Source organism: Rhinolophus hipposideros (assembly GCF_964194185.1).
Source record: "Rhinolophus hipposideros genome assembly, chromosome: 14".
NCBI lineage: Eukaryota > Metazoa > Chordata > Mammalia > Chiroptera > Rhinolophidae > Rhinolophus > Rhinolophus hipposideros.
Window position 1 is genome coordinate 46,900,961 of NC_138060.1, and position 26,454 is coordinate 46,927,414.

Here is a 26,454-nt window from a genome sequence, read left to right on the forward strand (position 1 = left end):
GTCCTTTGCTCTTTCTTCTACATTTTAAAACATTTTTTATTATAATTTTGTTTTGAAATAATTTAATGCATCAAGCTGCAAATTAGTGCAGTTTCCAGGTACCTTTTCCCCAGCTTTCCTTAATGACACTATCTTGCATAACCATGGTACATGTCTTTAATAAGTGTGATAGTACCCTTTAAAGGGGTGAAAATTGGTATTGAGGGAGAAAACAATCTTACTATTTTAATGTATAAAGTACTGTTGTACATGCAGTACATAAGCAGATAGATGTATGTCTATGATATTAACATTCAGAGGGGGGCATTAGGAAATGATGTCTAGAAAGGCTCCTTTGGGAGCAAAAAGGAAAAAAGGTTGGGACACTTTGCTATAATTCATTGGAATTAAGGAAACCAGGAATTGACGTTAGTATGATGGTGTTCACTCAGGTACATATCTTAGTTGAATTTCACTACTTTTTACATGTACTTGTGTGTGTGTGTGTGTGTGTGTGTGTGTGTGTGTAGCTAGTGACATTTTATCACATGGTGAAGATTCCAGTAACCAGCATCACATCCAGCATACAGGATTCTTTGATCACTACCAGGAAAATCCCTCATGTTACTCCTTAATACATCACCCAGCTTCCTGAACACTTAACTACAGGCACCCAGTGATTTGTTTTCCATCACTCTAATGTTGTCACTTTAAGAATGTTATGTAAGTGGAATCATGCCGTAAGTAACCCTTTGGGATTGTCTTCTTCATTCAGCTTCATGCCCTTGAGGTCGATGAAGTCGCTGCTGCTGTGGTTGTATATCACAGTTCATTCTGTTTTATTGCTGAGTAATATGCAATTGTCTGTATGAACCATTGTTTATCCATTCAGCAGTTAAAGGACTTTGGGATTATCTCCATTTTTTGTCTATTACAAATAAGGCTGCAGTGAACATTTGTAGGCAGGTTTGTGAACATAAGTTTTTATTTCTCTAGGATAAATCCCGAGGAATGTGTGTGATGGGTCATATGGTAAGTCAGATGGTAAATTCTTTTACATTTACTGAGACTTGTTTTATAGCCCAGGCTGTGGTTTATCTTGGTAAATATTCCGCTGTTATTGAGTTGAGAATTCTGTAAATGTTAGGTCAAGTTAGTTGATGGTGTTGTTCAATACGTTACAGTTTCAGCATGTAAATTTAAATGTCTGTTTCTCTAATGCTTTCACTTTTATTTTTAATTTTTTTTTTGGTTTTAATTGGGGAATATTGGGGAACAGCTTGTTTCTCCAGGGCCCATCAGCTCCAAGTTGTTGTTCTTCAGTCTGGTTGTGGAGGGCGCAGCTCAGCTCCAAGTCCAATCGCTGTTTTCAGTCTTAGTTGCAGAGGGTACAGCCCACCATCCCACAAGAGAATCAAATCGGCAACCTTGTTGTCGAGAGCTCGTGCTCTAACCAACTGAGCCATCCAGCTGCCCCTCTCTAATGCTTTCTGTATTTCACATTTGTATATCATGGGTTCATTTTTAGTTTGTCAGAATATATTCTCTATGCTTCTTGTGGCAGATTTTATTTTACAAAGAAGGACCCAACATTATCTTCCATCCCTCATGCTCTTCTGTAATGTGGTCTTGCCACAGTGAATGGAGGCTTAGTTCCTACACTTGAGTATAGGCTGTTTCAGTGATTTGAAATCAGTGTTGTGTGGCAGGCATGATGCTGCCTGGCTCCATGACAGGGGCAGGACAGAAGGCCATCCTGCTTTCACTCGGTTATCTCCAGAGATAACCTGCTCTCCAGACATTCCTTCTCAGGTTGCTCCCTCTCATAACCCACCTGTCGTATTGTGAGAAGCCAAACCAAATGGCGAGGCCTGCGCCAGTGCTCTGCTTTCAAGTCATGACTTCAGCCATTCCAGCCCAGATGTCAGATATGTAAGTGAAGGAAGAAGTCATCTTGGAAGTAAATCCTCCAGCCCCAACTTTTGCAGCTGTGGAAGTCAGCACCTGTCGTTTGAGTCTGCCCAGATGAGGTCAGACCCTGTGTAGAAGAGCCAGATCGGCTTCACCTTTCTGAATTCCTGATCTATAGGATCCCTATACAATGTTTATTGTTTTATGTCACTAAGTTTGATTGGTGACTGTCACACAATGGAGATAATTCTTTTTCAGTTGAGTTTCAAAGAAGTCAACTTTTCAGTCCCTACGTACCTGAAAATACAACGTTACTCTTAATTGGCTGTACACTTCTTGGGTATAAAGTAATTCTCTCTCAGAAATTTGAAGTTATTTCTCCATTGCTTTCTTGTATCCATGTCTTGCCAGTGAAACATGATGTAAATCTTGAGTTTCATTTCTTTGTGTGGGTAATGTTTTTTTTCCCTTTGAAGCTTTTAGGATTTTTGAGCTTCAGACATTTCATCTAAGTGCATGTAGGTAATCTGTAATCCATTGCTGTCCAAGGACTCATGTCTCTTTATTTGCTTCAGTATGTTTATTATATGTATTCTAAAGTCCTATAAGTCTTATTTCCTTACTCTCGGTTCTCTTAGGAGTTGGTTCCTTCTTGATTAATTATAGTTGGTTTCTCTCTCACCGTGTTGTCCTTCATTAAATTAAGGTGATTCTTGGCTCTTTTGTTGTTTTTGTTTGTTTTTTGAGATGCCCTATTAGCCTCTCTGCAGATACTGTATCACTTTGCAGCTGCCTGCATCCAGAAGTTGTTGGGAACCATGTAGTACCAGGAAATGCTTAGGGGTTCCTAGGTGTGTTATTAGTTCCTGGAGAGCTTCCTGATCATCTTTTGGGGATAATTACCTGTTATTTCCTTCTTTTACCTATGGTTTGAAGGCAGCAGGAGAGGTGACCTGCTTGGCTCCTGCTCATGTATTTCAACCAGTGATACTTTATTTTCCTCTAGGGAAGACTCTTGCTCCCCATCTTTGCTGCTTCAGTGCATGGAGCAACACGCACTTTTGATACCAGTTTTTTTCCTGGAGAAAATCTCTGTGGGGAATATGACTGACTACCTCCTGTCATCTGATCTCACCTGCCTTTTGTTTTTCAGAGATTCCTGATTATTTTGGTTCCCTGAGGACAGTTACCCCTTTGTTTTTCAGGGCTCTCTATGAATTTCAGGAGCTGGTGGAACTCTGGAGTAAGCGCCCCGTCCACCATTTTAGTCTAATTGTGATAGTTGTGTTTCAAACACACAGAAATCTCACAAGCTTTGTTTTTATATGCACACATACTTCCATTTTTTTCTTCTGCCAATTCTGTCTTTCTTAGGCTACTCTTATTACTAAAGAACTATTTATTTGTGTGTCTCTTAATCTTGGATCTCAGTATCGATAAAAATCATCTGTCCTTGGATCTTCATATCAATAATACTCTTGTGGATTGTATTAATAAGAGAAATTATGATTTTTAGTCTATCACTTAATTTTGACAAGATTACATGGAATATGTTTTCAAAATGGTACACTACAGTTTGCAGAAATTTTTAGAAAAATGTTGCGTATGTCCCTCACATTTTTTCGGTTGTATATAAAAATAATGTAGAATGATTTTCAGTGACTTAAATAATCACCATTTTATAAGGTTATAAGAGTCAGTTTTTAATATATTTGCATGACTTTTATTTAAGTAAACCAGATTGCTTATTTTTCCCCTAATCTGGTCGTTTACTTGAGACTTTACTATGTTAAAGAAAGATCTTTTTATTTTCAGAGCAGCATCTCAGACATGTTGAAAAAGATGTTTTGATCCCTAAAATAATGAGAGAAAAGGCCCGAGAGAGATGTTCTGAACAAGTTGAAGGTAAGATTGAAATATTCATATAAAGATCAAATACGTTTTTTATAATATGATCTGAATTTAATCTTTAGCCTTAGAGTCAAGAAGTCAGTGAATTAGTATGTATGAATTGCTTCTCACCTTTTCACTGAGATACCAGTATTTCAGCTTTCAGAACTTCCAGGTGGTGTTCTATTCATTTACAATTTAAAAATATTCTCTCAAATTATTAGTAAAAAAACATTTTTTCCCAGCAGTGTAGTTACATATAGAGAAAAACCTGGTGTGAATATTTTCGAAAAACAAGTATTCTGGTGATTTTGTTAGGGAAAGAAGAAACATTAAATGTAACATATACCTGTTTTCCATCTATCAATGTATTCATATAAATATATATTCTAAGATGATTTTCTGTGGTGTCATTGTCCATTACTGAATTGTTAATGGAATCTCAATAGTACTTACAGTGAGTCTGGTGTTTTTTTAATGTTTTATGTTTTTAAGCAGAATACATTTATGTAAATGCATCCATTAAGCACCCACTTATGCATGTTTTCTTTGGAAAATGTTTTCAAATATTTTTTATAGAATACTTCTGTATTCTATGACTCTAGAGGTATATTGTTGATTAATGGGTAACATTATAGTGAAAACTGTAAATAAAGCAGTGGAAGGTGAAAAATGACACTATAAATGATGCGTAATTAGAAAAGCACGTGGCAGTTTACTGTAGAAATATCTTTTTTAAAAAGTCTACCTCTTCGAATGGCCGTCTAAAAGAAATAGTAGTGACATTTTGCCAACGTAGACTATTTTCCTGGCTCCCCTTCTTCACTTTCCCCGGTCATCGTCTTCAATGGGGACCACAGAACTTAGTGAGAATGATGGGCTGCAGCTCCACTGCATGTTTCTCTACAAGAGAATCAGGCTGTGTCAACTGTCGTTTGGGGACCGTGTCAGTAACATTGGATGCTAGGAACATTTCTGTTCCTCTGATGCTGTCTCCTTAGAGAATGACCTTGGCAATTGATGGATGGAGGCAGTAAAAAAGATGAGTAGTTCCTCAGAACTGCCCTTGTGTGATGGTCACTTCTGTTTCTTAAATGATTTATGACATATTCCAGTTTTAAATCCATCCATAAATTTGATGTAAATTATACCCATGCATAAATAAATTTATTAATACATTTCCAATAATTATTAGTATCTTTTTAAGGTATTACTCTTGCTTTCACGATGAATTAGTTGTTTAATCAGAGCACTTTCCTTCCACCCTCACTCCCCAGGTGTCAGGAGAAATTAACCCATTGGCACCTGCAGGCGGGTTCAGTGCACATGTGGCATGGGCAAGTGTCGTGCTGATAGTCTCAAGAGATAATCCTCCACCTGCCTCCTAGAACTTTATAGATATATCCTGATTCAGGTGGAGGAGGATGAAACTTTAAAATGGATAATAAAACTGTAGGGTTAATTTTTCACTACCAGGAAAATTTATTTATTGCTGATACTGGGGTCTCAAGTTTTAAATTTGAATTGTATTTATGCTATTGTAACACACTATTCTGCTATCTAGAATGAAAGAAAGCTAGATAACTCGATTATACATTGAGGTTTTACTCATGTGATTCACATGAAAATGCAGAATGATTGTATGACTTTGGGTTTCAGAACTGTCTGCTTACTCTTAGATGGTAAAATTTTGTTTTTGGTTTTTGAAATGAGAGAAATAGAGTATAACTTTAAAATGTATATTTATTTGTGTTCCACAACTACTACTTTGTACAGAAAAGAAAATGTTTAATTTCTGCTTCTTTATCAAAAGTTTAAGTTGTTTAGGATGTTGACATGGTTAAGTTTCTCTCTTATTTAACATCCTTAAAAGCTTCTGAAGGCTGAAAGCATCTTAAGATTTGAGATCCATTTGGGTTATTTCAATGCATTCATCATTTTTAGAACATGTTATAGTGATTGATTTTTGAACATTTGAATGTTTATAGATAATCATATATTGATTTTTTTATGCCATATGGTCCAAAACAGTGTTTTCAAATCTAAAATTGATTATTTGATAAAGGCATAATCCTTAGTATTCTCCATGTTTAACCATATGAATTAGGAAAGAATATACATTGGTGCTGCTCAAGCAGCAGAGAACGTCAGCTCCATTGAAACTGAACACTGCAATTTAGAAATAGGATACTTCTGTTGTCGTTTATTTACTATTTATAGCCTTTGCTTTATTAATTATAAAATTTTACATAAAAGCACTATGCATGCTAATTGTATAGTTCTTGGATAAAGATATAGGAATTTTAATAAGTGATCTGACTTTCTGCTAAGTGCCTGAAACATGATTATGTGGGAAAGCTTTTCTGTTTGATTTTTTTTGTTTTTTTTTCATGTCATTTCAACCCAGTTGATCATAAGAATTGGGTCAGACTGCCAGCAACTTAGGTTTGTGAAGGGAATGGAACAGCTTTTCCAGGGACAAAGAGAAATGAAATCACTTTCAATGAAAGAAAGATGCCTCATTATGCTCACCAACAGCGGTTATTGACAGCTACACTTCCTATTAACAAGGCGCATTTAACTAAGAGTTTGGCTGTTGGATCTTTGGACTTGATCTAATTTGCTAGCATTAATTAGTTTCTTTTGAGCACAGACACTTGGTGCTCACAGCTATAGATTTGGAGGGCTAATTAGGATAGAAAATTGAACAGAATGGGGTAAGGCATTAACCTTCAACCATTACCAGCTGGGACACTGATAAAGACCACAGAGTCCAAATGCTCCCCATTGATGTGAAGAGTACCCTAATGAATATCAATTTCAGCCAGGTTGTTATATTCTTACTAGTTCTCTCTTCATTATACATTTTGACCAGCTTCCACGATACCTTCATTGTCTATGTGTACCCTATTGGTTTTTACTATACACTGATTTAGTCTGAGTTGCACATTTCATCTTATGTGTTAAACACAATTAAAATTTCCCTTAAATAGGAGTAACATTTAGAATGTTTTGCTATCATATACTCCCATCCTAAAATGTACTTTTGTCTACAGTTACTTGATTCTAATTCTACAGTGAATTTTTATAAAGTCACAGTAACCTTGCCATTTCAATACAATGAAACAAACTGAAATAAGAAAATCTTAGCTTTTGGATGACAATAAGACAGTTTGTATTAAACTGGTGTCAAACTTCTACGCTATACACCTGAAGCTGAAGTTGAATAATAGTGAATGTCAACTGTAATCATATATATCTAGTCACAGGATGTGGAGTACAGCATAGGGAATAGAGTCAGTGGTACTATAACAGCTGCATACAGTGTCAGAGCAGTAGTAGGCTTGCGGGGGGTGGGAATTATCATTTTGTGAGGGTTGTAAATGTCTAACTATTACATTGCTTTGTATACCTGAAACTAATAAATAAATAAACTGGTGTCAAACTTGAAAATCTTTGTCTTTATAAAATATATATATACTTTCTTGTTTCTTTTTGGAGAGAAAAATGGTGGCCATCACTTTTCTTTTGACACCTTGATTTGATGAGTAAAGGTGGTTTGACCTACAGATTAGATATAGAATGGAGAAGCCTTATCTTAACACTGTATAAACTTTGACTCTGTTAAAGGATTATAAAACTCTGTTAGTAAAGCATATCTCAAAATAAAAGCTGTTGAACAATTGATTTAAATAGAAAATTCAAATTTATAATATTTGTTTTTTTGCAGGGATATTATTATTAGCAGTGTATAGAGACACTAAAATAAATGACTAAAGTATACTGGTAGACATTAACACAATGAACACTGAGTACATTGGGAATAGAACTGAAGGAAAATTCTATAATGGCAAATCTTTCTCTTATCCTCTCCTTTCCCCACCTCCTGAAACCTAACACAGAAATACCTGTCCATCGAGTGTGATGGAATCATTGCTTTTTCTTGGCTCTGGGAGTTATCAACTTGTTTTAGGAAATTGGTTAATGACTTCTGGAAGTTTCTTTCCACTCCTGACTTTTTCCATGTGTTTGACTCTTTGCTAACTTAATGATTTATATGTTCTATCTTAGGAATATTTAAAAATATTTTTATTATATATATTTACAAGTACACATTATAGTATTATAAATTTCTCTTCCGGAAATAGAATCTCCATAAGAAGAAGAGTCACTGAATTGCTGTGTTTTGTAAAAATTCCTCATTATATTTCCGTTTTTTTGAATTGCATAGTTGGCATTTGATATGAAGTCTCTGTTGAATAATGAAGTTTGCTTTGAAAATAATAAGTTTGCTTTAAAAATAATAATCTTTTTTTGTTTTTCATTTTGCTCTGACACATCAAGACCAAAAAGTACTTTGTCATCAGGGATGGCCTGGAACTTTCTTTAACCTAGCTATATTGTCCTACTCACTGACTCCTTTCATCCTTTGTGCCTTCTTTTACCCTGTTTTAATGTTTCTTTTGTATCATTTTCTTCTGTTGCTGTCTTTTTTGATCTTTTGGCCAATAGGTGGGAGTTTAGTTCTAAAGGGATTATATAAAATACAAGGAAGCATGGACAGTTTGTTTCTTTGAAACATTGTAGAGCTATAGTTAAATAATATAGAGATGTAACCCATCTTTAGACTGGTTTGGATAGATTAGGAGGATAATACCTAAAATCACCAATATAATGAATATTTGTTATGCATAAGAGTATGTTTTGTACCCTGAGAAACACAAAGAGAGATAAAGCACAACTCCTCCCCTTTGGACCTGCACTGGACTGTGTTGGGGGTCCCCAAGACCATTCCTGGGTTTGGTGATTTGCTAGGACTCATAGGACTCAGCATGTAGTCATATTCATGGCTAAGATATATTCCAGCAAAAGGATACAAGCAAAACCAGCAAAGGGAAAAGGCACATGGGATGAAGTCTAGAGGGTACCATGTGCAGGCTTCCAAGAGTTCTCTTCCAGTAGAGTCACTCAGTATATAATTAATTCCTCCAGCATCGAATTGTGGTGACACATGTGAAGTGTCTACCAGGGAAACTCATTAGAAACTCAGTCCTCAGAGTTTTTACTGGGAGTTGATCACATGGGCAGCCTCTGCCTAGCATGTGCCAAAATTTCAGACTCCCAGAAAGAAGCAGATATTCAGCATAAACCATATGGTTTGCACAACAGTTTAGTCACAGTGAGCACTTTTATCAATCAGGGTGGGTGGGAACACTCCCCCAAATCCAAGTTCTCAGACACCAGTTAAGGGCCAACCTTGAAGCAGGACTTTCTGAGGTTAGCAGTATCAGGCCTGCCGTGTTAACTCTTTTCTGCATATGGACACAATGAAAGCTAGTAAAAGTTAATTAGCAGTAAGTATTTGTGTTTGCCTGTCGGGCCCAATGTCAAACCAATGGCAGCATACGTAGTAGACCTGCATCAATCACAGATACAGCTGAATTATTTGTAAAACACCTGAACAAAGTGTATACTCGTCATTACTCATCAATTTAGTGGTTCTCAGTTATATTTGTTAAACTCATACCTCTATCATAGCACTTAATGCCTTACGATTTTCTCATTTCTGAATAACAGGACAATTTTTTAATAAAATTATAATTGGACATAAATAAGCTCAAATAAAATGGCTAGTTGTTTTCTTCTCAATGAGAAAGGTACTCTATGTTTTAGGTTTAGGAGTAAGTTAAGTTTTCAAATCTAAGTCTTTAAATGACTAACTTAGGAGGAAATATTGTCAGGGCAGATGAATTTAATATTTTAAACAGCTAATTTATGCAACTCATTGTTGAAGTTATAAGTGTGAGAGTCTACATTTGAACACCAAAGCAAAGAATCACATGGCTTGAAAGTTAGAAATCTTGTTAAAATGAATAAAAATTATTAACCTAAAATGAGTTACAGCTGTTCTGCTAGTACTTCATTAACAAGTGTTTAGTATCTCTAGTTTGCAGAGACATCAACTTTCAGATTTAGATTCTTTTCATCAGTTGAGAAATTAATCCAAAATCAAATATAGTCTAAACAGTATCATGCTCTTGTATATAAACTCTGAATAAAAACATCACACTTTAGTTAAGCTACCCGATGATCTTCCAGCATTTGGTAATACTATTTGCATAGATTTTAGTGTTAATCAATTATTACATCACTAAAAATATATCTAAAAGGCAAAAACAGGATTTTCAGTTTCCCTTAAGTACTTGAATGGAACCTTAGTGTTATATGTATGTAACCTTAGTGTTATATGTAACATAGTCACTCAAAAATATTTAGTGATACTTCCTGTATGCCAGTCACCATTGTATGAACAGTGAATAAAACAGACAAAAATCTTTACCATTATATCCCTTACATTTCAATGAAGGAGGGAGGTAAATATTACAAGTTATTATGAGCAAATATGAGTGATCTGGAGTGAAATAAAGTTGGGTAAGTGCAGTGGGGGGAATGCTGGTGTTAGAATGGGGCTGCAGTTTTTGATAGGGGGTCAGTGTTGGTCTTACTGAGAAAGTGACATTTGAACAAATTTTTCAAAGAAGGTAAAGGAATGATATACGCAGATGTCTCTGGGAAAAATGATGTGAACAGAAGGAATAGCACGTGGAAAGACTGAAGCGGGAATTGAAGCTGGCCTGCTTGAGGAAAACAAAAGAAGTCACTCTGGTGGATGATGGGAAGTGAGGAGTTTAGCAGAGTGATCGGGGTTAGAGTCATTTAGGGTTTTGTGGTCTTGTAGGTATAGAGAGAAATGGAACGATATCGACGGTTTACAGCAGTGGAGTGAGACCGGATCTGATTGGCAATGTAAAGGCATCACTCACTGCTATGCTAAGAGTTGATGGAACGGAGCAAAGGCAGAATCAGGGACACCAATTTAAGAATGTGAGTGTGATAATGCCAGTCACAGATACTAGTGGACTAGAAGGGTGGTGACAATGGAGATGAGGAGACTGGGCACATCCAGGATATATTTTGAAGATAGAGGCAAGAGAGAAAGAACTGACTCCCTATTTTTCATCCGGAACAAGTAAAAGGATGGAGTTGTAGTTAACAGAGAAGAGGAAGATCGTATGGAGAAATTTTATTAGTTTAGTTTATGGTTATTGAAAACTCAAGTGTTTAGTTTTGGATATGTTAACTTTGAAACCATTGTATTAGATAGTAATAAAAGTTAATCACTCTTTTAAAGGGAAACAAAAGAGTAGAATGTTCAATTTTGGTGGTTGTGGTATTTTTGTAATATTTTTGTGTAAATAGTGCAAGTTTTCTTAGTGTTCATTAGGGATAAGTTTTCACCTTGGACAGTGATAGATAAAAAACTGATATTTTTATTTCTTGGTTTTCTTTTTGAGATTCCACATAGACCAGTTCCCTTCTAGAACAAATCATAACTGATTTGTGAATTCAACAAACTATGCTTCAGTACTACTATGTGCAATTGATGGTGCTAGGTACAGTGGGAAATACAAGGACATGGTCTCATAGCACAATAAAGAAATTAAGTTACCTATTCAGTAGCATATGACCTGTCATTAGATCACAGTTGATATTAGAATCCAGGTGTCTTAATTCCCCGTCTGGTGCTCTTTCCGTTATAGCATAGCGTTTGACTATGTCAGAGTTAGCAAATACAGTTCATCTGTGTGACTTTAATCAGTTGGAAGTGACGGCCCAGCACACTGCGAATGGGATCAATCAGAGTGTCATTAGATCAATGTGTCTCATGAGTGGTAGACTTGATAGGTGATGATACACTTTGCCTACTACTTGTTCCTTCTGACCTTTGTACCTGTTTATTTCTAGTTACTACTTTTTATTTGCTGGATTGCGCTTGCTATGTGTTATTCACCCCAGACTTCACCAAAATGGAAATTATTGTCTTCCTATAGTTTAAGCAAATTAAAATTTTTATTTTGTTTTCTGGGAACACTTGTAATATCACTTCTTGTAGCACTCTTTTTGGGGGCTATACCCTACACTTGCAAACTATGTACCATTTACTCACTAAAAATGCAGTCATACCTACATAGCATACTAATTAGACTGAAGTGTTGAACTAAAATGTTTACTTTTATGATGTATAATGAACAATACCTACTCTTTGATGTTTAGTTTTTTACTGAAATTGGAACTCTTTTTCTTGATTTTCATGACCTTATATCTTATGAAAAATACAATTCAGTAACATACTGTGTGGTAATTAAAAGTTGATTTTAGGAAGGATTCTTAACAAATGTGAACATGTTCATATGCTGTTTATAAAAAACATGATATAAAATTGCATACATGGTATATAATCCTAATGATAATCCTAATGATAATCCTAATGATAAAATAATAGATGTATATAGGAAAAAAGTACATTCAGAATTTAATAATAAGTATCTAGAAATATGGGAAGGAAGAAGGTACATCCTAAGTTCTTTTTCTATGTGTCGTGTTTTTTATATTTTCCACAATGGAAACATCACTTTCTTTAAATAAAGTTTTTATATCCTGCGTGCACAGATTATAAGTGTATAGCCTAATGAATTAAGACAGAGTAAACATACCAGCATAGCCACTTTTGAGGTCGAGAAATAGAAATTACCAGAAGCCAGCCTTCTTTGCGTCCCTTCCCACTCACTATCCTTTCTCTCCTCCCAGAAGGTAACCACCACTTTGGCTTCAAACTGGATACATTAATTTGCCTGTTTTGTGTTTTTTTTTTTTATTTAAATGGAATCATACGAGTACAGTGTGTGCTCTTTTGTGTCTGACTTTTAGTCATCATTGTATATATTAGATTTCTTTATGTTTTCTCCGTGTAATAATCCTTCATTTTCATTATCATATAGTATCGTTTTATGAATGTGCTATAATCTAACCATTCTACTGAGTGGTTATTTAGGTCACTTCCAGTTTTTAGACAAAGAATACCCCTGTAAACATTTTTTGTTTATGCCCTTTGGTACCCATATTCCATACAGGATTTCATACGGGTCTTATATATAATTTCAACTTTAGTAGATAATGCCAAACAGACTTCCAAATGACTGGAAGTATATCCCAATTTTAATAACAACCATAAAGGAATATGGGCGGAAGAAGGAAAGTGGGTGATTTAAAAAAAATTTCTCCATAAAATAATAAAAATATAACTGTAAAGAATCAAATGTCATTTTATAATACAAAAATGATATAGAGAAAGTAAATTTTTTTGCATGTCATATGCGATAAACAATAGGAAGATCACAAACGAGGAAAATATATTTCTAACATATATGTGACAAAAGTTTGGTATCCTTAGTGTATAAAGACTTAGTATCAGTAAGGAATTGATAAATACCCAATTTGAAAAATGAACAAAGGACACAAAATTCCTTTTTAATAACTTACATGTTAAAAATGAAGAATATTTCCTTGACTCTAGTGGGTTAATTGCAAACCTCACCCTATACTACTATATGTAACCAATAAACTTGATATTATTAAAAATTCATAATAGAGAAATTGAACTTCTGGCGTGGTCTGTTAGCTTTTATTACACTTTTTCTGCAGACAACACCTATAAATTATGAACAAAATTTAAAACAACCAGCTTTATTGGTTTATTGGAGGGTAAACAAAAGCAGAGGGAAATTGGGGAAATCAAACACGGAAGGCATAGTACTTACTGGGTGGTGCTGCCCTGTAGAGTAGCTGAGACTCTGACCAAAACCAAGACAAAAACACTTTGGTGTTGGTAGTTTGAAGAACCAAGCACCGGGTTTGGTGTAACTGCAGGCCCTGGAAAGTCTTATTCATGTGTGGTGGGGTGAGGGTGAGGGGAAGAACATAAACCCCAATGGGGCCAGAGACTAGGAGCCTCATGTGCTACGCATAAATTCTGCCTATACCTCTGGCTCAGTTCTAAACTACAGATGGTGCAAATTCAAAGCAGCTCAGTTAAGGCTAAAGGAACTGAAGCAAAAAGTTGAGCTGCTCCATTTAGTGGGGAGAGGGTTCCACAGTTTGAGTGCAGACAAGAAAACTGCTTAAATGAAAAAGAAAGAAAAAGAAGTTCTTCAGAGAAAGAGAACAGAATCCAAACATTTTACATGTCATTCAGAGTATTGGTGATACAATGCTAAATTACTCAGTGTGCACAGAAACAGGAAGATAGGACCCATCCTCAGCAGAAATCAAGGGAGGCTAACTTCAGGATAATTAAGACGTTAGAATTAGCATATGAGGATTTTAAATCAGCTGTTTTAATTGCTTTAGAATGTAAAAGAAAATATTGCAATGAATAAAAAGACAAGAAATCTTAACATATTCCAGAACAATAACAAAAGACCCAAACTGAAATTCTAGAACTGAAAAACATAAATATCGCACATAAAAACTTCAGAATGAAAATGACAGAAAGAGTCATAAACCTAAGGATAGATCAATAGAAATATCCAATCTAAGGAACAGAGAAAAAAACAGATAAAAAAAAATGATGAAGAGACTCTCAGGGACCTGTAGGGAAATATCATATGGATAACTTATGGAATTGGAATTGCATACTTACCAGAATAGCTCCAGTGAAAACACTGACAGCATTCCCTAAACACACACCAGCCCAGTGACCCAGCAATCTGCCCAGGAGAAATGAAACATATCTGTACAATACTTCTATTACCTTATTCATAATAGCCAAAAATTGAGAATGGCTCAGGGATGTCTTAAGAGGAGAAGGGACAGACTTAACTGTGGTATCCTCATACAGTGGAATACTGTTCAGCAGGAAACTTGAATACACTTCACTTATCCACAGCAGCAGAGATGAATCTCAAAACTATTGATCTGAGTGAACTATAAATATAAAAGAAATATAAAAGTGGAACAGGCAACATTTGTGGTCTTCTAGAATAGGCTAAACTAATCCAAACAATGGTCACACCATTGAGATAGGAATGGGACAGGTATTGATTGGGAAGGAACATTAAAGGAACTCTCTGATTTTAATGTTCTGTGTTGTGGAGATTTAACTTAAACTTTTGTTTCAATTAAGTGCTTGCTGTGTTTTAGATTTGTTTATACCATTTTATATCAATATCATCTAATAAATAAGAAAAATGTAAACAAATTTAGCACTCTAATCATGTGCCTTATGAAGTATTTGTGGGTAAGAAAATGTATATAATGTATAATGTTGGCAATGTTTTGGAGAAGCAGGTATTTACACTGCTGGTTGGGAAAATAGATGAGCACAATATCATGAAAGGGGTTTGTGAGTATTTAAAAAAATTAATAAAAATCCATACATGTGTTCCTCCTTGACCTAGCAATTCTAGTAGGAAATGATCAGAGATGTGCAATAAAAGACGCATTAGTATGTTCAGCACAGCATTGTATACAATATGGAATATTGCCAAAAACTTAGATGTCAATAGTGAGATTGGTTATAAAAATTATGGTTATAAAAATTATGGTCTAGCAAATGTTACACACACATTTGTGATTATAATAAATGTGTTATTGCTATGAGAGACTAGTCATAATATATTATTTTCACTCGGGTTGGCAGTCTACAGCTTGAGAGTCAAATTTTGCCCGCTGCCTGTCTCTGTGTTTTATTGGAACACAGGCATGCTCTTACGTATTGCCTGGGACTTTTTTCATGCTGCAGTAGTAGACTTGAGAGTTGCAACAGAGACTAAGCAAAGCCTAAAATATTTACCATCTGGCTCTTGGCTGAAAAAGTTTCCCAGCCCCTGGTTTAATTAAATGAAAATTAAAAAAATACAGGAAGGGCTACCAAAATTCACTAATGCCATACACTTTTTATGAGCACTTATCATGTACCAAGCGCTGCAAATGCACTGCTCTGTGTAGATGAATGTGACTGAAACAGATTCTGTCCTTGTTCTTATGTAGTTTAAGATGGTAGGGGAGATAGTTATTAAATACTATTTAAATTAAAATTATGATTAGTACTATGAAGAAAGAGCTATGAAGAAATGTTCACAGAAGTTATTTCTTAGTATTGGGAAGATAACCTGACATTTGCTTCTTCAGAAATTTTTAAGACTGTTATAATACTGCTCTTCATTTACAGAATTCATTTTAACAGCATGCTTGCTAACTGTTTATTGAATGTCTGTCACATGTTCAACATTGTGAGAAGTGTTACAGAGGCAGAGTAGAAGTATGAGACTTGCTGTTAAGATCCTATTGTCCGGTTGATGAGAGACAAACCAGGCATACATAAAGTAGAATTACACCATATAAAACAATGTACGATAAAATACCTACAGTTGAGAAAAAAGAAAAGCCAGTGAATTCTGATTTAGTCAGGTGAGACTTAGTGAAAACAAGGGGCTGTGAACTGAACCTTGAAGTACCTGTGGCTAAGGATTGGGGTGAATACAGAGAAGCTGGACAAGCCTTTCAGACTCCGGGTTGAAGACACAGAGTGAGAGTGGCAGTGGTTTTTCTACACAGCAGTAAGGGCACTGACCTTAGGAGACTGGTGGTGCCTTTGGGGCTTAATGACAAAGACTGGGAGTCCAGCTTGGTTTTGGAGTGCCTTAACAACCTTAAGCAGAAGTTTCGGTTTGTTTTCTCACAAGAAATCAGAAGCATCTGAAGTCTCTGCTTTCTCCCTCTCTTTCTCCTGTCTTCCCAGGAAAAGACTTTATACAAATAGAATTGAATGAAGACTAACTCTGCAACATACTAGAAGACAAATTGTCTACTCTTACTTCTAAATGTTGGTTTTCGGCATTTTTTTTTTTAATTTTATTTTTTAAAACTAGAAGCTGTTGGTCATGAAAGTGACAGGCAGTGTGTGTTTGCCAGAGTTAAAGGGCCACCCATCTCAGACTGCTTTGGCACAACGTTACGCTGGCTTGTATGAGAAGTGTCAGGGTCAGGCTGCTGTGTGAGGATGAGCATATTTCTACATGGTCAACTGTGACATAGTTCTTTTTGTCATTCTTACAGGTGTCCTTAAGCGTGTATTATTCATTATCTTCTCTAGAGAAATTGATTAGTCAGATTTGTCAGATTTTTAAATCTGACGTTTTTATTTTAAGTTCTCTAAGCTACAGAAAAACCTCTTTGGTCTAAGAATGGCTAAATAGCTAAACAGTTTATTTTCTTAATGTAATGTTAGTTGACTTCCGCATACATAATCTGAAAGGTCCCATTGGCACAGTGTTTTCCCCCCCAATCAACACCAGTAGCTTTACTCTGCATTCTAATAGAATGCCCGTTCTTATCTTTAAAATGCATGAATGAATAATCTGTTTATACTGATTTTTTATTTCTTTGATTCTTCACCGTAACCTTAAAATTGGTTCTAATGATGAACAAACAACAAACACAGCACAAATTTAACTCTGAATCCATATTATTAGACCTGTTTTCTTACTTTAAATATCTCTACTAGCAAAGCTTGAGAAAATCTTATTGGATTTGACTTGTTAAGACATATTATTTTTTTTACAAGATTTCCAGGTCATCACACACAAATTCAGCTTTCTCTTGACTTTCTGAATTTGGCCATGTGTTTATTACAAGGTATTTCTGTAGTTCAACCTCATACTTACACCTTCCTAGTCAGTGACATTGCCAAAGAATTAAGTCTTGGATAGAACTTGTGTTGGGCAAAATCTTTAAATCTAACTTTTTTCAATGTCCTTTATATAAGGGAGTAGATAATTAATTAGCCTTAGTTCAAACCATAATATGGGGTTATATCAAATACAGTATTAGAACCCAGTTCTCTCTGCAAAACATATTGTCTCACTCTTTTAGTTGTCTTTCTAAGCCTTTTGGATCTTTGAGCTCAGGGGATTTCATTTCCATTCTGATCGACTTTTCCAGATAGACAGTAGCCCTTTATTGTGGTGGAAGCCCTTTATTGCATGAGTAGGAGTGATTCTATTCCAACTCAGTACAGATTAATACAGTTAAAGCCCTTGCTTTCTTTTCTCATCACTCACCTGCACAAATTGAACTAGAGCATCCTAGAAGAAGAGTCAAGGCTATATTTGGAAATTTGATACTTCATAGGGAGCTAGCTTGCTCAATGAATCCTAGATTGTGTCAGTACAGGGTACAAACTGCAATTTAAGATATATTGCATCCTATTCTTTGCCCATCATATATCCTACATGTTTATTTTATGCCCAGCTCATAAAATACAAACTTTTGAAAGATGGAATTTCTGATCATATTGAAGGTTTGTTTGACTAACCATACTTTTTGATGTACTAATGTGAAAAATTGGAACTGTTTGTGTTTCTCTTATTTTGGCCTCAGGAGACCATGTGTTCAACTTACATATGGTTGATTTATTAAGGGACTCTTTCACCTCGTAGTATACCATCATTTTCAGAGTGGACCTATTTAATCAATGTCTCAGTATTAAAAGGCTTCATGCAGTTTCTTCTGTGTTACCTTTTTCTTCCACATCTTCCCTGGTTAAATCTAATCAGACGATGACATTCAAATCATCATAGTTTTATGGCAGAACCTCTGTTTTGCCATTATGATTGCAGTGCATTTGATTTTCATGTCTCACACACAGGCTAGATCAGAAGTCCTCGACCCTTGCTGTATGTCAGAATTATCTGGGAATCTTTTAAAAAATACCAATGCATAGGCTTCTCTCCACAAAGAAAGGTGTTTTTGTTTTTTTCTTTTTTTTCCAAAGCTCTTAAGGTGATTTGGATATGCATCCAAGATTTGAGAAACAATGCATTAGCCAAAGGTACAGAATTGCCACTTAAAGCAGCACACTGTAACAGGCCATATGGATTTTACTCCTGTCCTCAGCTCGTTTTGTGTATCCTTTTTTTGTTGAATTATAGTTGACAATACTTTATTATATTAGTTTCCGGTGTCAGCATAGTGATTTGACATATATATACTTATGAAGTTATCACCCCGATAAGTCTAGTAACCATCTGCCACTGTACAAAGTTAGTATGGTATTAGTGACTGTATTCCCTCTTCTGTACATTACATCCCCATGACTGATTTTATAATTTGAAGTTTGTATTTCTTAATCATTTTGTGTGTTTAAAGTTACATACTTCTCTACCTAGAGCACTTTTTTTCATATAAACTATGAGTTTTTGTTGCTTTGTTATTGTTGCTATTCTTAGTTTTTATGTGTGTTGTTGCTATTTCTTGAACTTTTATTTCCCTTATTTTCATCTTGGAAGTTGAGCCCCAGGTTTCCTATGCTAGCCTTCAAGTTCTTTTCCAATGGGCCAAAGATTCTTAGCAAACTTTTAGGAAATGACGAACCCAAGTATGCTCTTGTAGTCTTCACCCCTTTTAATCCTATAAATTATATGACTGCTCCATTTCCTGCTTTCCTATTCTGAAAATTACTAACCTCATGGCACACACTCTCAGTAGCTTTTCTCTTCTTTGCGTTCCATCATTACATTCTTTGGTTTGTCATTTCTAATCGAAATGAGCAGAGATTGATATGTGATCGTTTTAGATCCCTGAGTCTACAGGATGTAATGTGAATAATTAGTTTATAAATTTAGTGAAGAAAATTATTGTGACATGGTGAACAAGGCATAAACCAGCATGTGCGTGTATTCTCTGCCCTCACCAAGATGGTGGTTCTGGCGCTGAGCGCAGTAGATAAAGAGTCGCCTGCTGGGAAGGAAGGCCTTGTGTGGTGACACATTTACATTCAAGCTCTGTTTACACACTGAGTTAAAATTGTACTCCAGTCAGCGTGTACATATTATGTAGTATATATACAAACGAGTTGATCTTTTAAAAATCTTATTTGGGTTAAGAAAACCACATGATTTATCAAGCTCTCAGTTTATTATAATCCTGTATGTCATCCAAGTAAATTATCAGCTTATTCTGTTATGTTACTCTGGTGGTACATACATATTAGATTTGTATATGTTTCTGAGTTTCACTAAGGAGAGGCTGAGTTGTATAGGTTAGTAGCCTTGCTAGCTAGTATCCTTTCACATTGATACAGTAACACTTTTTCCCCACATCATTATTTTGAGTGGGCCTAATTGAATATCAATACTTCTGCTTTGATTTAGAGTTAGTTTAGATGGACACTTAGGAATCTTCTTCATATTTTTGAACTTGAGGAACATTGATTTTTCCTATAGTGGGTTATATTGGTAGTTCATATAGGGATAATTGTTACTGAGATTGGATTCTTCACTTCTTTTCCTATACAATTTAACATGCCATTTAATGAATGTAAAGTTATGCAAAGCATTTATATTAAATAGACTTGTTAAGTATGTCTTTCCTATCTGGTACATGGTTCCTACCGAGAGTGTTAATATTCAAACATTCATTTATGATGTGTGTTATTCAGGAATTGTTAAAGAATACATTCCATAATGTTATTTTCATTAGTAGGAGGAATATCTCAGTTTTTTTTCCTTTCCCTTTTCCTTTTGTTTTGAAGGTAAAGTTCCCAGGTAAGTAGGTCATGGTATCTATACACTGGTTAGGAAGTGAAGTACATTATGAAGTAAAAATTGAAGCTCAGTTGCCCTCTAGGGGTTCAGTTTTAACACAGCACTTGTAGAAGTAATTTCATGAGATCTTTCTGGGGAAGGATAGATCTACAAATAGAGGAGCTCTATGTTTTATTTTCTGTTTGAGTGTGACTTGTCAACAGCAAACTGATTTTGACTATTTATTGCAAAAAGGAACATCCCACTTTTGTAACCTACAGACAGGTTAATTAAACATCCTTTTCAGTTTTGTTGGCGGGGAGGGGTTAAAGTCAGAGCACCTATGCTTCAATAATCCAACCATCAATATATTTTCAAGAATTATTTGGTGACCAATCCACAAATTCTTTTCTAACACTCTTTTGTCTCCTTAGTGTCATCTCTATAGTACTTTTAGGTCTGCTCCCTCCCCTTTTCTGCCAAAAGTCAATACAGGCCTCAGTGAAGTAGTTTAATCATGAAAATGAATACTTTCAGAATGTGTTCAAGAAATTTTCTTCTTTTGGTCTCTGTACCTTTGATTGGCTTCTTTGTATGGATTAGTGAGAATACTTCTGCTAGTTTGAAACACATTGGCTATTGGCTCTTTAACCTAAATGGTACCCAGCTTTTGCATTGCTTGAGGTCCAGATGATTCTTTTTGGAATCTGTGTCTGGTACAAAGTGTTCTACTTCGTAATTGTAGAATTAGACTCTTACTGTTTGGTAAGAGGGACTGATTTTTTTCTATTATTGAAAACATTAACTAATCTTGGTAAATATGGAGTTTATTTTGTGTGCAGATGTTTAAATATTTTGAATATTTGAGCACATTTCAGTATCAAATATGAAAATTCACATGCTTATTGATTTGTTTTTAAAAGATTTGTGTGATTTATGTGTATGTATTTTAATAATGCTCTTATACTCCTGTTGCAGGATGCTGTAAAACTTTATCCCTTTTAATATATAATTTTTTTCACCTCAGCAGTTTTGTTGAGCTTTTCCTTTTTTTTTTCTCATGGTTATGGAAAAGCCTCCATTAAAATTGTCAGAGCCTAGTTTTAATTATCTTATTTTTAAAGTTCAGCTTTTATTTATTATTTTAATATCTGAGAACCCGCATTGGGTTTTGATATATATTAAAATAATAAATTGGCTATGATATGGATTTGTGCTGTCCTGTGTAATAGTCACTAGCACGTTAGCTACTTACTGTTTCTTAGTAGCAATAGCCACATTGCAAATGTTTGATGGCCACATGTCACCTGTGGATAATGCAGATATTGCTCATTTCCATCATTGCGGAAAGGTCTGTTGGACAGCGCTGGTAATAGAGACATGAATCATATTTTTGAGTGTATTTTTTAAAAACCATTTTAATAAGGTAGTTCCCTCTGCAAAATGAATTATATGAAAACATATGTCTTTATATTCTTTTTTATCCAAAGAATATTTTTGAAAATAACTTATTGAAACTGGTCACATATGAAGTAGTTTTACCTATTTAAAGATCAGCATATATTTCTGATTACAAGCTAAGTTCTATCAAATGTTTTAATAAAAATTATATATTTTTGAAATATGTTAATGCATCTACTTTCTCCATCTTGTGGTTGAAATATATGGAAATCTTGTTTTTAGGAATGTAATTAAACCATATTGACGTATCCTGTTCCTTCCCATTACTATAAATGTAACATTAAGTGTTTACTTATTATTTGATTTGTCAATAAGTTTATTATTGCCTTTGCATGAAAAATCTTCATAGAAAATTGTGGTTTTGGTATATTAGCTCTTAGCAGCTTGTTCCTGAGCTCTGAGGATGCTTCCTTCTTTTGAGCTACCCCATCTTTCTTCTGGGCAAGAGACATTTTGGGGCAGTTCTACCTCTTCTTTTTAATTTCTTTCTTAGGTTTCTTCTCATAGACTGGATTCTCTCGTATTGCAGATGAGCTTTCTTACACATCTCCACATCTGGAGTTATGTTGTTCTTTATGTGTTGAGAGAATTGTTTCTTATAAGTGTCTTCATCTTCTTCCATTAGGTAACGCATATAATCTGCAATGTTCTGACCCATGATGTGTTTCCAATGTACTTCCACGTTGAATTCCTTACTTTCTGAATTATAACCAGGGAATTGTTTGGTACTGTGAGGAAGAGACAAGCCTCCATCCACAGCTTTGTTCAGGGACTGAAAAACTTCATTTCCAGTAGTAGTTCTGGCAAGCCCTGCAACCAAATAGAAAGTGAAGGCTGCATGTTCACCACCAGTGCTTTCCGTGGCGTATTTCTCTCCGGTCATGCAACATAATTTGTCAGGCCAACCTTCGCACTACACTTAGGTAACCCTCGAGCATAAGCTGCACAGGCTATCATATGGGCATAAGCAATCTGACAGATGATGTCTCTCTGTCATCCTGTATTTGGGTGTGTAGTACTTATTTTTATCCTGAATTACCAAGCATTTCCGAGCATAGTAATCAGTTTTGCCCTCTCATTGTCTTCTAAATTTCACTTGGTATCTCTTGAAATAGACCTGATTCTTAAAAACTAACAAATCCCATACTGCAGAACAGAGACCTGAGTTTGTGGCTCGCCAGAGACCTGCCGTCCCAGCATAGCTCCGGGGATTAAAAGTGTGTTAAGTGTTTATTAACAAAGTTTTACGTCTTCCTCACGGAGCGAATTAAAAATAATTTTCGATTTTGTAATCTCTAATAAGGGGGAAATCTTGAGCTGTAACTGGCCTTCGGAATATGTTGGAGTGTTAAAACAAGGAATATAAACATTTTAATCATGGTTGAGAGGAAAAATAAATAACAAAGCTTTAGCTGCTTACTTGCAAATGTAGTTTGGTATTAAAGAGGATTATGATGAATATGTTTCTATGATAAATCTATGAAGTTTCATAAATTATTTCTTACTGACAGTATCTTTTTCTTTCTCTTTTTTAAATTAAAGTTCATTGGGGTGACAATTGTTAGTGCAGTTACATAGGTTTCAGGTGTACAATTCTGTAATACATCATCTTATATCACATTGTGTGTTCAACACCCAGAGACTGACAGTATTTTAAAATGATTTTCATTTTTATAGTTTCTAGTTTTTGAAGGTGCTTACAATTCTTTTATGGATAGCTGTAATTGTAAAATTATTTTTGGAAATAAATGAGCAATAAAGCACTTTATAAAATGTAGCATTCTATATAAATGCATAAAGTTATCTTAAAAATACTTAATGTGAAATATCAAAGGTTTAAGAACATTTGAAATCAGATTTTTGTATCACTCTTTCATTTTCTTTTTAATTTTAAAAATTTTTAAGAATTAAAAATATTTCTTTTTAAGAATAAGACAAACAAATGAGAAACAAAACTCATAGATACAGACAGTAATTTAGTGGTTACCAGAGGGTAAGGGGGTGGGGGGTGGGTGATGAGGGTAAGGGGGATCAAATATATGGTGATGGAAGGAGAACTGACTCTGGGTGGTGAACACACAATGGGATTTATAGATGATATAATACAGAATTGTACACCTGAAATCTATGTAAATTTACTAACAATTGTCACCCCAATAAATCTAATTAAAAAATTTTCTTTTTAAATTTTTACAACTATGTGTGTGTGTGTGTATATATATATATATGTATATATATATATATATACATATATATATATATAAAACCTAATATTTTTTAATTCTTATATCATTTTAGGGCTTTTTTTGAATTAAGATTAACACAATTTACAAAGCAGTATTAATTTAGAGTTAAGTTTTTATATTGCTGTAGGAATCTAAAAGAAGATATTAGTTAAATTCCAAGAGTTTAGGAAGAATTTTGTGCAAGAAGTACACTTTTCAGTTAGGTTAGATTTGAATGCCTTGTTTTTTTAAACTCAATTTATCTTCTTAGTAAATGTTGGGAAAGAAATATCCTTTAAATTGGTGGCGTCTAAATTACTACTTTGTTTAGAAGATATCCCAAGTAGGAGTTCAAACATGAAAGCTGAATATCACACAAGATATTTGTGTGGCAGTGAGCAGAGAATAGCCTGATTGTGTAAGACTGGTTGTGGTTTAAGGTCATGTTTGGTGCTCCTTGATAGCCAAGAAAAAAGTCTCGACTTGATATCATAGAAAGCAGGGATTTATTTCCTTGTAGAGAAGATTTTTTATTTAGGGGAAATTCTGTGATCTTAGAAACTTAGCATTAGATGGAGCCTTCGAGGCTGACTAGTCCCACTTCAGGAAACAATATGTGAGCCCTCTTCCCTAGTTCAGGCTTTCATTATTTATTTCCCCCAGCATTTCTTGTTAAGTTTTTAGAAAGCATCATTCTTTTAATAAAAATTATAAATACTCAGTTTATATGATGTAAGGAACATGTTCTTCGTATTCTGATTTTGGACAGTATTGTTTCCCTGATTTGAAAGTATTATTATTTTTCCCCCATCTCCTGTCTTTAAGGTCCCAGTTTTTCTAATTTCTACTTTTACATTGTCAAAATTTGTAATACTTAAATTCTTTCTATAACCATAAATTCAGCGCTTACCACATCTTCTTTCCTTATTTCTTTGATTTGATTTGAATGGCTAGATGTCATTGTCAAATTGCTTATTTAAGAAGAAAGTCTTTGGGTTCTAAAATCCTAGATATCTTTCATATTTGGAAATGACTGCCTGTTACCTTATACACGTATGACATATACGGTGGGTATAAAATTGTCAGGCCATTATTTCTTCCCTCAGAACTTTGTGCATATTTTGTTACTAATTTATGACATTAAATGTTGTCTGGAAAGTATGAAACCAGCCTGGTTTTCATTCCCACCCACCTTACAACCACCCTGCCATAGGTGATTTGATTTTTCTGCTTGGAGACTAGAAAAATTCTTTATCCTTGAATTTGATAACTAGGATATATTTTGGGTGTCGTTTGTTCTGTGTTAGTTCCACCCCCCCCCCCAGAATATATTGTGTCCTTTTGCTTAGTAGATTCAATTCATGTTGGAAAACTTTTCTTAAATTGTCATTTAAAATATATATTTTTTTCTTTTTCGAATTCTCTACCTCAGAGATAACAATCATCCTTGGAATTTTGAAATGGGATTAACACTTGATGTTATTTGCTACATAACAAATTACCCCAAAACTTGGTGGCTAAAAACAGTACAACATTTATTATCTCACCATTTCTATGGGTCAGGAATCCACGTGACGTACCTGGGGTCTCTGCTTTAGTCTCTCACTAGTCTGCAGTTAAAGTGTCGGCTCAGGGTCTGCAGTCTCATCTGAAGCCTCGCTTGGGGAAGGATCTGGTTCTAAGCTCACACAGCACTTACTGGCATCATTTCCCCCATGGGATGTGTGCTGACAGTCTCATTTCCTTGCTGCCTGTCGGCCAGAGGCCACCCTCCGTTCCTTGCCACGTGAGCCTCTCCCGCATGGCAGTTTTCTTCATCAAAACCTGAAAGCTGGAAAGGTAATAAAGAACATCTGCTAACAAGACAGAAGTCATGATCTTTTGTAACCTAATCGTGGCAGTGATATCCCATCCACATTGTCATATGATTGAATTAGAAGGAAATCTCTAGGGTTAACCTACCTTCGGGGCGATTGGTTTACACAAGGGCATGAATGAATACCAGGTGACTGGGATCATTTGAAGCCATCCTAGAGGTTGCCTACCACAGTAGTTGCCTATCATACGTTGGTTTTCTCAGTGTTTGCATGTTTAAAAATTTTTAAATGTTTCCTCCATATTTACTGTGATTCTTATAAAATCTCTTATTTGAATTTTAGCTTTGTCTATCCTATTTCTTATAAATATGTAATGTATTTAGCACTGTTGTGGATTTGTTTTGGTCTTCAATTTGTATTTTTATCTCCTCTTTTATCTCACTCTGTTTTAAGAGCTATTCCTTGAAGTCTAGCTTTCTTGAATTTATGTTTTCATTTAGTTGTTATATAGTGTGACATTTGAGATGAATCTTCTTTTCCTTAGGGTGTGTTTGCAGAGTTGCCCTGCTGTTTCTCTGAAAAATTGTGGGTGAATACTCTTTAACACTCCTGCCACCTTCTCTGATGTGTTTGTCCTCCCTTGTGGGCTGTTGTGTGAGGGCTGAGCAATTCTCGTCCTTTCCTGAGGTTGGGGGAAAAGGAGCACACTGGCCACTGCAGTGTTTTTGTTAAATAGCCTTCGGGAAT

The 26,454-nt window shown here is 35.1% G+C and overlaps 1 protein-coding gene and 1 pseudogene across 3 annotated transcripts in view; one reads left to right on the forward strand and one right to left on the reverse strand.

Moving 5' to 3' along the window:
- CMC1 (C-X9-C motif containing 1) overlaps nt 1–26,454 on the forward strand; it is a 70,672-nt gene that overhangs the window by 17,785 nt on the left and 26,433 nt on the right. For both annotated transcript variants that reach the window (XM_081072559.1, XM_081072558.1), the window contains exon 2: nt 3,706–3,795. In XM_081072559.1, the coding sequence (XP_080928685.1) occupies nt 3,753–3,795 (43 nt within the window). In that variant the 5' untranslated portion in view covers nt 3,706–3,752. The remainder of the gene's footprint in view (nt 1–3,705; nt 3,796–26,454) is intronic.
- Nucleotides 22,035–22,810, reverse strand: LOC308507509 (large ribosomal subunit protein uL18-like; annotated as a pseudogene). Its single transcript has one exon. The product of its transcript is annotated as a large ribosomal subunit protein uL18-like (transcript).